General features: G+C 36.2%; 1 protein-coding gene across 14 annotated transcripts in view; it reads left to right on the top strand.

The window, feature by feature from the left end:
* Nucleotides 1-13968, top strand: part of Atrx (ATRX chromatin remodeler) — a 132652-nt gene that overhangs the window by 37645 nt on the left and 81039 nt on the right. For 11 of the 14 annotated variants that reach the window (XM_085838057.1, XM_085838060.1, XM_085838056.1 and 8 more), the window contains 5 exons: nucleotides 1659-1714; nucleotides 3624-3676; nucleotides 4628-4752; nucleotides 8057-8170; nucleotides 12410-12519. In XM_085838057.1, coding sequence (XP_085694183.1) covers nucleotides 1659-1714; nucleotides 3624-3676; nucleotides 4628-4752; nucleotides 8057-8170; nucleotides 12410-12519 — 458 coding nt within the window. The remainder of the gene's footprint in view (nucleotides 1-1658; nucleotides 1715-3623; nucleotides 3677-4627; nucleotides 4753-8056; nucleotides 8171-12409; nucleotides 12520-13968) is intronic. The other 3 variants (XM_085838053.1, XM_085838054.1, XM_085838055.1) reach the window with 3 other exon arrangements.

Genomic DNA, 13968 nt, shown 5'->3' on the forward strand with positions numbered 1-13968 from the left:
CCCAAGTATGATATTCGCTGCTTAGTGTACACATCTATTTCAAAGCATCTATTATTTTGAAATGTTTAGGAACTCACTTGGCATTTCTATGTGGAATTTGTATCCTTTGAACTTGAAGTTAGTTATTAGTTCTAGTAATTCTTTTCCCATATTTTTATTGATTCTTTGAAATATACTACTTAAGACAATCTTAGTATGCAGACCAGCTGACTTTGAACCCATGGAGAGCCTCCTTTCCCCCCTTTCTCAAGTGTTGTTATTAAAGGATTGTGTTACCGCTATAGATCCTGTCATCTGTGCTTTGTGAGTGCTAGAACTAAGAATGTACCACCAAGTCTGCTTTATGGCTACTGGGGAAAGAACCCAAGGCTTTGTTCATATGGTACTCAAATATCTGCTTACCAGCTGAGTTAGAGACACTCCCAGCCCTATACTTTGTCTTCTTATATGGAGTTTTTTAGTATTTTGTTGAAAGTTTTTACATCACTACTCATAAGTAATAATAATACTGCATAGTTTCCTCTCTTGTAATATCTCACTTTGATTTGATATCAGGGTAATAATGGCTTCATAAAATGAGTTAGGTAGTATCTTCTATTTTTAGATGAATTTACAAAGAATTCACATCCTTTTCTACATGTTTGTTATGATTAATGGTTAGAACATCTGGACTTTTGCTTTTCTTTGTGAGTCATTTTTGGTGAGTAATGTCTTCCATGTTTTAATTTTTCAAGACCCAAATTTATTAGTTTGTTAGCTTGTCACACAGTGTATGATTCATAGAATTTATTTATAATCTTTTTATTTAGTTAAGGGTTGGTAGTAGTAATCCTCCCTTTTACTTCTAGATCAGTCTATCCTAAAGTTTATTCTGTTTTCTTTGAACAATTACTCTTTTTCTTCCTTAATTTTTTTCCATTCCCTGTTTCATTAATTTCTGTTCTGTTCTTCTTTTTGCTTTTGTTTTAGTTTACACTTGTGTCTCCAGTATTTTAGATTTAATATATGCGTATGAATATTTTACCTTACATGGATTTGCACCACTGGCCTGCTTAATCAGTGCCCATGAGTGTCTGATCACCTAGAACTGTAGCTGTGGATGGTTGTGAGCTGCCCTGTGGGCGGCAGTGGTAGTCACCTGAGTTCTTCTATATGAGCTAAACCATTTCTCCAGCTTCTGTTGCCAACATTTTATAATGGCATGAAATATAGCTTATTAATAGTCGTCTTATATGCAGTGTCAGAGGCAGGTGGATGTCTGTGAGTTCAAGACCATCTTGGTCTACACAGTGAGTTCCATGGTAGCCAGAGCTACACAGGGAAATCCTGTCTTAGCTAACCAAAAAAAAAAAAAAAAAGACTTTTAGCATTACCAGTATTGCTGGTTTCATAGCTTCAAAATGGGCTTGGGAGACTGTAGGCATTCATATTTTGCTTTCATTCATTCATTATATTTATTTAAAAGACAGTAACTCTTCCTCTATAATCCTTGCTGATCTTGGACCTGCTATGTAGGCCAGGTTGGCTTCAAATTTGTGTTCATCTGCCTGCCCCTGCCTCATGAGTACTTGAATTACAGGCATGGGCCACATTGCCACTTTTGGTGTTTAATATATTGAAGAGTTGATAAATATTCTTTATTACTTCCCGTTTTTCAGATAAAATCTGTGGTTCTGGACTTACTTCTGATATGATGGACAATAACAAGGAAGAGGTAAGTAGAATTTTGAAGCATTTTAAAGATGATTAATTATGAACAGAGTATTTGTCTTTACTGCTTCCAATGTCCTAGCATTTAAGGCTAATGTTGTATACATTTATTGTTAGGAAACTTTAGTTTGTTTGTTGTTAAATTTGTGGAGGTGCCCATTTTATCATGCAGTTCATTTTAGCAGTTTACTTGAGGTCAGAAAGGGCTTGCCAATTAATAAGATATTTAATCATCATTATGTTTTATCATTTTGAAGTACCCATTGTGGAAAGGGCTCTAGAACTTTGAGATTTTATTTCCTTTTTCATAGGCAGGCTCTCTGTATCCTTGGCTTTCCTGGAACTCTCAGAGATCCACCTGCCTCTGTCTCCTGAGTGCTGAGACTAAGGGTATTGCCACCATGTCCTCCTGCTTTTAAGATTGTCCAAAGTACTATATCCAGAGTTTCTAAGGTTTATCCTAATAACATGCACTGAGGTCCTTCATCTTTCTTGCAGAACTACATTTTTTTGAAATTGTTTTCTTAAGATTTATTTATTTATTTATTTATTTATTTTATGTGTATGAGTACACTGTAGCTGTACAGATGATTGTGAACCTTCATGTGGTTGTTGGGAATTGAATTTTAGGACCTCTGCTCGCTCTGGTCAGTCTGACTTACTCCACTTGGCTCCGCTTGCTCAGGTCAACTCCACTTGCAAAATCCTTGCTCGCTCTGGCCCAAAGATTTATTTATTATTATACATAAGTACGCTGTAGCTGACTTCAGACACACCAGAAGAGGGAGTCAGATCTCATTATGGATGGTTGTGAGCCACCATGTGTTTTCTGGGATTTGAACTCAGGACCTTCGGAAGAACAGTCAGTGCTCTTACCTGCTGAGCCATCTTGCCAGCTTACAGAATACATTTTAAGAGAAACTATTTTGTCCCATTTATCAGAGAAGAATAGTACCTTTTAAATCCTTAAAAACCTCCTGTCTCTCATAAACCTCACTAGTTCTGCTCCTTTCTTTTGTGTTTGTTGGAGGTTAAATATTAAGATCATGGTAAACTTTGTATTCTTTCTCACATTCTTAGCTTGTAATTGTTATTATTTCAAGAGAAGTAGCTCAGTGATAGAGTGAGAATAAACTCAGTGATGGCGTGCTTTTGTAACCACACACACACACACACACACACACTCCATAAATAAAAACATCCAGAAGGATCAGGCATGGTAGGCATCCCTACTACTCTGATTCTAGAGGTGGGCGGGTCTCTGAGTTCAAAGACAGCCTGGTCTTCATAGCAAGTTCCAGGTCAGCTGAAGCTACATGATGAGATCCTGTCTCAAAACAAAACAAAACAAAACAGTAGTAAAAAGAAAACAGAAGAGCTAGGCTGTAGTTCAGTGTCAGAACACATGCTAAAGGTTCGGCCTTAGGGCCACTCCCCTATTAGCACTAGAAATTTTATTTGTTGGCTTGATGTTGTGCTGGTGACTACAATTACCGTGTTAGTAAAATATGAAATTATTAAATGTTTGAAACTTTGAAAAAACAAAACAAGTCTTAATAGAAAAACACATGCTGGGTGTCTTGGTTTACATATCTCTTACCCCTTCACTTCCCCAAAAGAGACAAATTGAATCTTTTGTCAAGGAAACTCAGTTGTAATGAGAATTAGGAGTTTTATGGGTAGGGGTGGGGATGGGGTTGGTGGCCTGGTGATGTTTGGGCTGAACCCAGGGCTTTACAGCTTTACCACTGAGGGACATTTTTAGCCTCAGAATTTGATTTAGAAGGATTTTGAAAGAAGACTTTGGGCGTAAGAATAACATTTTGTTTTATTTTTAGACAAAAAGATCCTTCTGTAGAGGTGTTGAGACAAATTTACTCACCTTTTTGCTTGATTTTTCTTTTCGTGTCCAGGGAGCTAGCACCTCAGAAAAATCCCGATCTTCAGGTTCATCAAGGTCAAAGAGGTAGGGTGATGTTGAGAGAAGTAAAATGTTTTCTTTTTTTCTTATTTGGTTTACTAGTTCTTTCTCTTTTTAAAGATTTATTTATTTATTATATCTTAAGTACACTGCAGCTGTCTTCAGACACTCCAGAAGAGGGCATTAGATCTCCTCCTTTCGGATGGCTGTGAGCCACCATGTGCTTGCTAGAATTTGAACTCAGGACCTTCGGAAGAGCAGTTGGTGCTCTTACCCACTGAGCCATCTCACCAGCCCTGGTTTAGTATTTCCAAAAACACAATCGTTTTTTTATGAAATTACCATTTTTTAAAAAAAATAATCCATTATACAAATTGAGATGCTTAGAGATGAGTACTATAATGTAATAAATTCTATTTGATTTATTGTATTGAGGTTTCAGTTGAAAGGAAATTTTACAGCAGGATTTCTATAATTAGTGATGCTTGTAATGTATATTGCTTTACAGAGAAGAGAAAGGAGAAATGGTGAATTTCTCTTACCATGATGTGGAGCTTTACGGTTTAAGAGTTATCTGATGCCTGGGAGGGAAGGAGTCATTTCACTTGTATGTTATAGGAAGTTGAAGAAGTGCTATGTCTTTTCTTTTGAATTCCCAAACAATTTATAAGGACAGGAACCATTTCTAGGTATACTTAAGATTCACTATTCCATGGTTTGGCAGTCCTTTCTAGAAAATTTCTTGCTTTTGCCATTCCTATATACTACTATCTCATATTAAAAAACAATTACTTATTATTGATGTAGTGTCTAATTTCCTTAAAAATGCACCTGCTACCAGAATGAAGTATGTGTTCAGTTAGAATCTCTAGTGATCTGATAAAGAGATATTTGCTTCCATTAGTGACTCTGATGGTATCCTGAGAGTAATGGTCTTGCTATATTGCTCCAATAGTCAGAAATGCCCATAACTCTATGACCATAACTCTTTTATAGGAAACCTTCAATTGTGACAAAATATGTAGAATCTGATGATGAAAAACCCACGGATGAGAATGTAAATGAAAAAGCTGCTAGTGAGAATTCAGAAAATGACATTACTATGCAAAGCTTGCCAAAAGGTAATCTGTATTAATTTTTCACATGAAGTTAAATTGAAATATATTTTATTATGACTGTTATACATTGCTAGTGGTCTGGAAATAATGTGTAGTTTGGGAATGGACGTATATGTTATTCAGTTAGGTAAGACAATTCAGCTAGTTTAGAAAAGAACAAAATCTAACATTTTTTTCATAGATTTTTTTTTAATAAGGGGATGACAAACTTTCCAAATTACATTTGAGTGTGGAAATAGGTTTAAGGGCTTAAGGTACTAAGTGTTGATGTTAATGTCAGTGATCTTGCCTATTTAAAACTGCAATGGCTGTTCCTGAAAACAGAAAGCATTTTGAAGTCTATTTCTTACTGACTTTGTTTTTGTGTAGTGCTGAACGTTACGCTCAGAGCCTTTTGCATGCTAGGTCAGTCTTAATGCATTCTGGTTTTTCCTAAGAATGTTAACTGTTAATAGATTTAGGGAAGACTCTTGAAGTTACTCTTTAAACACGCGTTGCCACAGACCTTTTGACTGTGGTAGTCCTACCTGTGAAGTGCCATTGATGAGATTGGAGAGAAGAAAATGCCAAGTGGACCTTGGACTCTGTGTTCAAGAGCGAGAGTAGTGTGATTAGATGATGAGAGAGTGATAAAGGTCTTAATGTTTTTAAGGTGTTTCAAATTGGAACTTTTGTTTTCCTTTGTTAAATAATATGTTCTAGTCTCTTAGCATATATTTTATAGCAGTATTTACTAAACCTCTGTTTATATTTATGCTTTATGACTTCTCAATTATGGAAGTTTGTTGAATGTCAGTATGAGAGATTGTGCTTCACTTAACAAGATAAACTAGAATAATTAGGATTTTAAAAAAAGATTTATTTATTTTATGTATATGGGTACACTGTAGCTGTATAGATGGTTGTGAGCCTTCATGTGGTTGTTGGGAATTGAATTTAGGACCTCTGCTCGCCCTGGTCAACCCCGTTTACTTTGGTCGGCCCTGCTCACTCTGTCCCTGCTCTCTCTGACCCAAAGATTGATTTATTATTATGAATAAGTACACTGTAGCTGTCTTCAGCCACACTAGAAGAGGGCATCAGATTTCATTACAGGTGGTTGTGAGCCACTATGTGGTTGCTGGGATCTGAACTCAGGACCTTCAGAAGTACAGTCAGTCAGTGCTTTTAACCACTGAGCCATCTCTCCAGCCTCTAGGAATTTTAAGATAAAGAAAAATGAATAAAATGAAATGAGAGTGATGGAAAGAAGAAAAGGGAGAAGAAATTGCTGATGACTGTAATTTCTTGGTTTTTACAAGTTATCTTTAGCAATTTCATGAATTTGTTTGGTGGCTAACAGCAGAAACCACTAATGTGGGAGTTTGCTTTCTAATGGTGGTTACCCACTTTTGATTCTTGTTGTCCCTGGTGCTTCAGGTGTTCCGGAGAACTCGGAATCCAAACATTTCTTCTAATGAGACTGTAGCTGGAAGTTGCTATATGATATTACAAACCTGACCTAAGTTTAATTCTGATATTTAAATACCAAGAACTGCTTTCTAAGCTTACTTTTGGGTGATTATTTTCATTGTTACTGTATTGAATATGTATACACAGCTGACTGTCAATGAATTACCTCATTCAGTCCTCCAAATCAGTGGTTCTCAACCTTCCTAAGTTTTTCATCCATTAATGTAGTTCCTCATATTGTAGTGACCCCAATCATAAATTTATTTTCGTGGCTACTTCATAACTGTAATTTTGCTGTTTTTATGAATTGTAATGTAAATATCTGTATTTTTCCAATGGTCTTAGGCAACCCCTGTGAACATGTCGTTTGACGCCCCGAGGGGGTGGTGAATCTCAGGTTGAGAACCACTGTTGTAAACAATGTAATATAGTAGTTATTGCTTCTAGACTGTTAGAAGTTTAGGATCAAATTCAGAGCTCAAGGGATTTTTTATTTCTGTGAAGCACAGATTTTAGCTCAGGCCTGTCTTAAGCCAGTGCTAGTGGATCCTCTTGCTACCACAGCTTTGCTTTTGTTTAGAACACTCTTCAGGAAGAAGCACTAGTTCTTAAATCTTGAGAGCTCTTTGCAAACCCTGGGGCTTCTCTGAAAGTACGTACAGGAAGTGATTGTTATTTACAACTACCAGTTTTGGGATGTGAGTCTTTAAGTTTACCGTAGTGGACTGTAATCAGTCCTCTGTGCCCTCCCGGCCTTTTTTATACTTCTCTGTTTAATTATTAACACTAACTAGATGGCAATAGTTTGCTAAAATCTACTTGGTGCTTTTACACATCCCTGTGTTTCATATGGAACTCTGACAACTCCCTGCATTGAGTTAAATTGTTCTTATAATGGCCAGTTTAGTACTAAGCCCAGTAATGCACATAAATGTTGAGGCTTGGACCTTTTCTTTTTTTAAAGATTTATTTATTTATGTATATGAGTATACTGTAGCTTTCTTACGCCACACCAGATGAGGGCGTCAGATCTCATTACAGATGGTTGTGAGCCACCATGTGGTTGCTGGGAATTGAACTCAGGACCTCTGGAAGAGCAGCCAGTGCTCTTGACCACTGAGCCATCTCTCCAGCCCCAGCTTGGAGCTTTTTTATGATGTTTGTTGTATTTGTTTTCTCCTCAGCCTGGAGGTTTTAGTTAGGATAGTCTTTCTAAAACATTTTAATAGACATCAACAAATGGTCTCATTCTACGGTTAATTGGTTGACTACTTCAGTTTTAAGTGTCTTAAAGTGACATTCTGTTTAAAGGACTATGAATGCCGGTGAAGCTTTGATGTACTCCGGGGGAAATTGTGTAGACTAGGTACAGCAGCAATAGAGTGAACTTTACTGTTTCCTACCCTCCACAAGCTCCTCCCTCCAAAGCAAGGTTGAAGAACTCTTAAAAATCTTTAAAATTCTTTTTCTAATTTGGACTGTGAGAAAAATAGGCTGTCTTTCGCTTTCTGCCAGTTACTTTAGACTGTTTAGGGAACCTGGCATGAATGGTCATTTCATAAGAGCTTTTTTCATAGGCACTGTAAACACCGGGAGCTGGGTTGAGGCTTTCTATTTGACTGACACATTTCTTTTAGTTCATAATACCTCCCTCCTGTTTTTATGAACTAAACTTCAACAAGTAATTTGATTGCTGCCACTTGGCCCGTTTACTACTACCCCGTGGTCCTTATACAAATACTAAAAGCTTGACAGAAACAAACTATGTACCAGCAATGTTGGCTTTATCTGAAGTCTTGCACTTCACTTGCACATTTCATATGTGTAATTGGTTTTTTAAATGAAATCATTCTAGGTACAGTGATTGTACAGCCAGAGCCAGTGCTGAATGAAGACAAAGATGATTTTAAAGGGCCTGAATTTAGAAGCAGAAGTAAAATGAAAACTGAAAATCTCAAAAAACGCGGAGGTAAATACAAGTGAAAATGAAACATGAGTTTAAATTGCTGTCTATGACCATTTTGGAAAATCTCATATGCTTACTAAAAATACCTCCATTTTTCTGCCCATTGTTTAGTAAAAGCACTACTTAAAAATAATTTCTGTTTCTCTTTGCGCTCTGAAGCAGAAAAGGTTAAAGTCCATTTCTCAAAAACACCTTTGCCTTCAGTGGCTACTAATTGTTGCTTAGCACTTCTCCACATACTGGTTCTAGAGGACATATATGCCAGAAAAGCATGAGTGTGCCCTCCAGTGGAAGCAATTTCAAATTTGTAAAACTTTGCCTGTGGCCTCCTTCAGGTAACTTCATCCATACTCTGAATAATGCTATGGACAGTGATAGAGCATCAAATTAGGTGTTAGTTGCCGTACTTATTTAAAATACCAACACCTTCATTCCTGACAAGTTAGAATTTCTGGATGAGCTCAAGAATGTTCCCCAGTTTGTTCTTCATGGATGCCATAGAAGTCATTGCAACACTAAGTAGAGGAGATGGGAGCTGGAGTGATGAACTCCTTTCGTTGGTCTGTCCTTCCACTCTTGGTTTTCCCTCATACACGGCCAGAGGAAGAGCGTGGAGAGAATTTACTTAGAAATCTATCATAGTTGAGTTTCTGCCCCACTTTTTGTGTATGGTTTTTAAATAGTACCTATATATAGTTTTTGGGCAGAATAATAGAGTCAGAATCTGTAACTATAAGAGGAATGACTCTTTCAAAATTAGAACATGGCAAATCTCCAAGTAAAAGTGTTATAGACGTGTCCCTTTAATATTTTTATAGTACATAATTATGAAATTATGTTGAGATTTTTAAAGAATTTTAGATTTGTATTTTATGATACGATTATTTCAATAGAACTAGCAAAATATTTTCTATACTTAAGATAATATCAATTTATTAAATTTTGTTAGGTTGCAGGTGAATCAAGGGATTGTTGTTTAGTCCTTTGTCCACAAGAGGGTGTTCTACCCCTTTTGAACATAAAGAGTATAATCAGAGTCCTCAAATTTGTAGTAGGGAAGCTGCCATTTCAACAACAAAGCGAAGGTACTGTTTTTCAACCTTAATCACCATATTAATAGTAATGGTAAGGATCAGTAGCACTTTATTTATTTTGTTTATCTATCCTGTAGCAAAGTCAAATAACTGGACAGTACTGTTTTAAGACTAATGTTTGGTGGTGTCTTTTGTGAAGACACATTAGATCAGTCAGTGTCTGAAATGTGGAAACAGCTTGAAGACAGAATGAAAGAAGGAGCTACTGTTGCTGGAAAGTGAATTCCTAGTGCCAGTTTGGTATGCTGCAGTACTTGGGTTTAGAGACGTGTTGCTGGAATTTTATTGGATACTTACCGTAAGAATATCACCATCATGCTTAAGGGTCTGTTTCTTTTGTAGTAGTATGGTCATTCCTAAATATTTTATGTTTATTTTCATCTTAGTGATTTATATGTCTAAGCTATCAGAAATCTCAGCAGATATAATAAGATACAATCTTAGGGTTTCTAATACTTTTATATGTGAATAAACTAGTGGTTTGAGGTAAAGCATGGCTATAGTTAGCATTCAAGACATTTTGGAAGATTAGTTCCCAAATGGAACAGGAATTTAGAAAACTGTGAGGAATGTAAACTATATCAAATAATCTTAATTTGGAACAAAAATATGGCACAATAGCAAAGCAAAAGTACATTTAAAGAATTTAATTATAGCTTGTTTTAATATACTTTGCCCGCTTAAATTGTTTAAAGTATTTATTACACAATTTTTCTACATGGCAAAAATATTTTATATTCCTTAAAACCACTAAAATACGTTGAGCTAATAAATGCTAGTGCCTTTTACATTTCCACAGTTACACTCTTTTAAGAATCAACTTTCAGCCTACATGTATAGGAACAAGTACATGAAGTAACATTTCAACATTTTACCACATTTACTTCAGATCTTACTTAAATAAATACTCAGTTCTTTTCCCATCCATTTTCCCATCTTCCTGCCCCACAGGTAATGGTGATCTTAATGTTTTATGCATGTGCATGGATATGCATGGCCTTTTATATCTCAATGTGAGTCAAAAACAATTTTCATTGAAAAAAGTATAAAAAGTAGTATGCTGCTTATATGCTTTGGAAGCACTGTGTTTTTGAAATTTATCCATGCCATGACTACATGGGTTCAGTTTGACTGTCCATACAGTGCTGGACTAGTATAGTTCTCAAACAGGAAACAGTTCTTATCCTCAGCTCTGACTTCTTTTGCACAGGACAGAAAAACATCTCCAAAGGACCACCAAGTTAAACAAAAAATAAATTCATGTGTAATATATACACAAGAGTACCTGGATGTTTAATCAATAAATTTAACATTAAATGAATTTTCAAAATGGAGCTTTTATTTTATCTTAAATCAGTATTTAAAACATTTGTATTTTTTTAAAATAACAGATTACAAGCATCTAAGATGAAAACCATTGACATAAGACACTGATTTCACATAAGATATTAGCAGCATATATAGTAAAGTCTCTTTCTGAAAAAAGTGTTATTGTGTTCTTTTAAAACACCAACAAATAAAGATACAGTAATATTTTGATCCATGGTGCTTTGAACCTTAAAACTAACAAAATTACGTAACAGAATTAAATGATGAGAAATATATTATGGTGTTTTGTCTTTTATTTAGGGATAGAGACCGTCACTCATTACCATTTACCTCCTTTTCATTTTTGAATGTACACTTCTACACTGATTTACTTTGAAGGATTGTCACACTGTGTGATTTGGATCAAGGCCTTGATTGCATTTCAAGATCATTTCTAAAGAATTGTCTTAAGAGATTTAAATGTATTGTTTAGATGTGGGAATTGCTGTCTGTTGTCTGACTCTCCCGTTTCTTAACCTTCTCTGTCTCTGTCTTTGTTTCTTTCTGTCTCTGTCTCTTTCTTTCTCTGTCTCTCTCTTGTGACAGGGCATCACTATGTAGCTCACGTTAGACTCAAATTCCTGGGCTCAAGTGATCCTCCTGTCTCAGCCACCCAAGTTGCTGAGATTCCAGGTCTGTGCCTGATTTTGTTTTATTTTCGAAGAGTCTTGCAATGATTTGATATTCTCAGAATGAGAAGGACTGCCTTGACATAACCAGCCAGGGATTAAGAGTAAACCAGGAGGGGCCAGAGTGATAACTCAGTGGTTAAAAAGCATTGGTTGCTCTTCAAGAGTATCCATGTGGTTCACAAGGGATTTGATATCCTCTTTTGACCTCTGAGACTACTAGAAGTAGTACAGGCAAAGGCCCTATACACATAAATAATTATAGAAAGTGTATAAGAAAATATGAGGCAGGTGAAGTTTTCTGCTTCTTTTCCTGAATAAGTTGTCTTCACCCCGTTTTCTTGCAGTAAATAGAAAATAGAGCTGACCTCTCCCACCCTCTCAGGCATTCTGCTTGCTGATAAGAAGATGTTGTGTTTGAATTTGTCACAATGTCATGTGTGCAAATAGTAGACATTATTGATAAGGTAAAGGTTATCAAGTAAACATAGAAAGAAGGTCATTGGTGATTAGTAATGTTGAAGTAAATTTTGGGAATTGTTAATACCATAAATTACCATCTTGATAGAATCTGTGCAAACAATTGTATTTAAGAAACCAAACCTTCATGGCATGTCTAACTGAACTGTAAAATTGAAAAAGACTTGGTTTCTCCTTTGCCATTTACTTTTCCATTCCCTATGAACTGATACGGAATTTGTTTGCAAGGCATTAGCAAATGACAGAGCTCTTGAATCTGGGTGTGGTGGTGTATGCCTATAATCCCAATACTGTGGAGATTGAGGCAGGAGGGCTGCTGTGAGTTGTAGACTAGCATGGGCTACATTTCAAGTACCAGACCGGCCAGGGCTACCTAGCAAGAATGTGTCTCGAGAAACAAAGAGCTTTTGATTATGATTTTTAAGGAATTTTTCATGGTGTCTCTTTAGATTCTGCCAACTTAATAAGTGAGTTGTGCACCTGTATGGTGAATGTAGTTAGCATGTATGATTCATCTCAAAATTGGTCAAGTCTGTTATGGTGTTTGAAAAGGTCAGTAAAACTACCCTTTTAACCTGTGTCCAAGACATTTTCCCACGGATTATGAACTCTAGTGTTTCTAATGCCATATGAATGTAACTCTGTGAGTCATGATCATTCTTTGCTCCTAGAAGATGGACTTCATGGGATCGTGAGCTGCACAGCTTGTGGACAGCAGGTCAATCATTTTCAAAAAGATTCCATTTATAGACACCCTTCACTCAAAGTCCTCATCTGTAAGGTATGTATACATTTGTTGAGAAGTGGTTTTGCCCTTTGGAGGGTTCCCAGTGGATGAGGAATGAGAATGGCCGTATGTAAGACATATTGTGCTCATGAGCTTACAGGAAGCTTTGAATTTATGAGATAGAAATTGAAACCTAAAATAGGAGTAAGAGTTGGTTAAGTGGGATTATTTTACTTTGTTCTAGATGTTTGGTGTGGTGTTCAGAGGTTGGGAGGTGAAGGGGAGGGGAGACTTACTGTATTTAAAACCTGCAGTTCCTGTGTGTACATATATGTGATTTATAACTTTCTGTCTTCCATATCCTCCTTCTCTAAATCTCCATGTCAAACACACCTTCAATATGATTAGGAAATAAAAGATTTTAGAAAGTGTTTCATATATGGTAATTATAATGTTAATAGTATTTGTGTACTTTTTTATTAGGAAAAACCTGGATTGAGTTTCAGAGAGCTTTGATACCAAGGTTTCAGGATCTCCAGCTCATGTTGGATTAAGAACAGTTCTATGTTAGCTTGTTTCCCAATGAAAATGTACTCCTTCAGTCAGTATATGTGTTGCCAAAGCGAGCACACTCCTTCAGTCAGGATTGGTGATACACACCTTAATCCTAACACTTAGGAGGCAGAGCAGGTGGATCTATGTGGATTCCATCCCAGACTGGTTTACATAGTAAGTTCCAGTGAGACCCTGTTTCCTTTGAACTACAGAGGAAGGACATAAGAAACATGTCGGATGAATGTTTGATAGATTTTGAAATCCTCACCTCTACCAAGCTTAATTTGGTTACATGTTTTCCCCTTTCTTGAATTCGTTTGATCCAGAGTTCTATCCAAAGTCCCTTTTGTTGTAGTGTTCAAATGTTTTATTACTGGGTTTGCTACTTGCTCTCTTTGCCTATATACTTGCCTTTTTTCCATGGGGCCTGTATGTCACGTACTGACATGTCACTAATAACATGTCATTTGTCTTTCCTAGTCCCAGTGGAAAAGAATTGGTTTAATGAGACTTGCATTTGAATGCTTTCTTTGCATCTTACCCAGTTATGTTAGTTATTGGATATTACTTACCTGTTAATGAACCTCAGACTTCCCCATGAGATTTAAAAATACTATATATTGTTAATTGCTTAACTGTAGCCATAGTGTTTATATATACTAACTGTTAAACATTTTAAGTAGCAGAAGCATACGTCTTTGTTTAGAACTTTGGTAGCTAGTTAGAAATGTGTTTACTATGTAGCTTGTCTTTTTGTATACTATTATATAAGGGATAGTGGTTCTTGATGACAATTCCAGTTCAAGATTTCAAGGAGGCAGTTTCTTGAAATAGTCCAGTGTTTAAAGTATCGGGTAGTATAGTGTTCTTGCTTTTATCACTTAAAACATGCACAACCCTTTCACATTTTAATGGCTTTGAAGTAAGATTTGTGACTTGTATATTTTG

The sequence above is a fragment of the Mus caroli genome, unplaced genomic scaffold (genome assembly GCF_978045245.1).
Source record: "Mus caroli unplaced genomic scaffold, Mus_caroli_1 scaffold_5, whole genome shotgun sequence".
In the NCBI taxonomy this organism is placed as follows: Eukaryota; Metazoa; Chordata; class Mammalia; order Rodentia; family Muridae; genus Mus; species Mus caroli.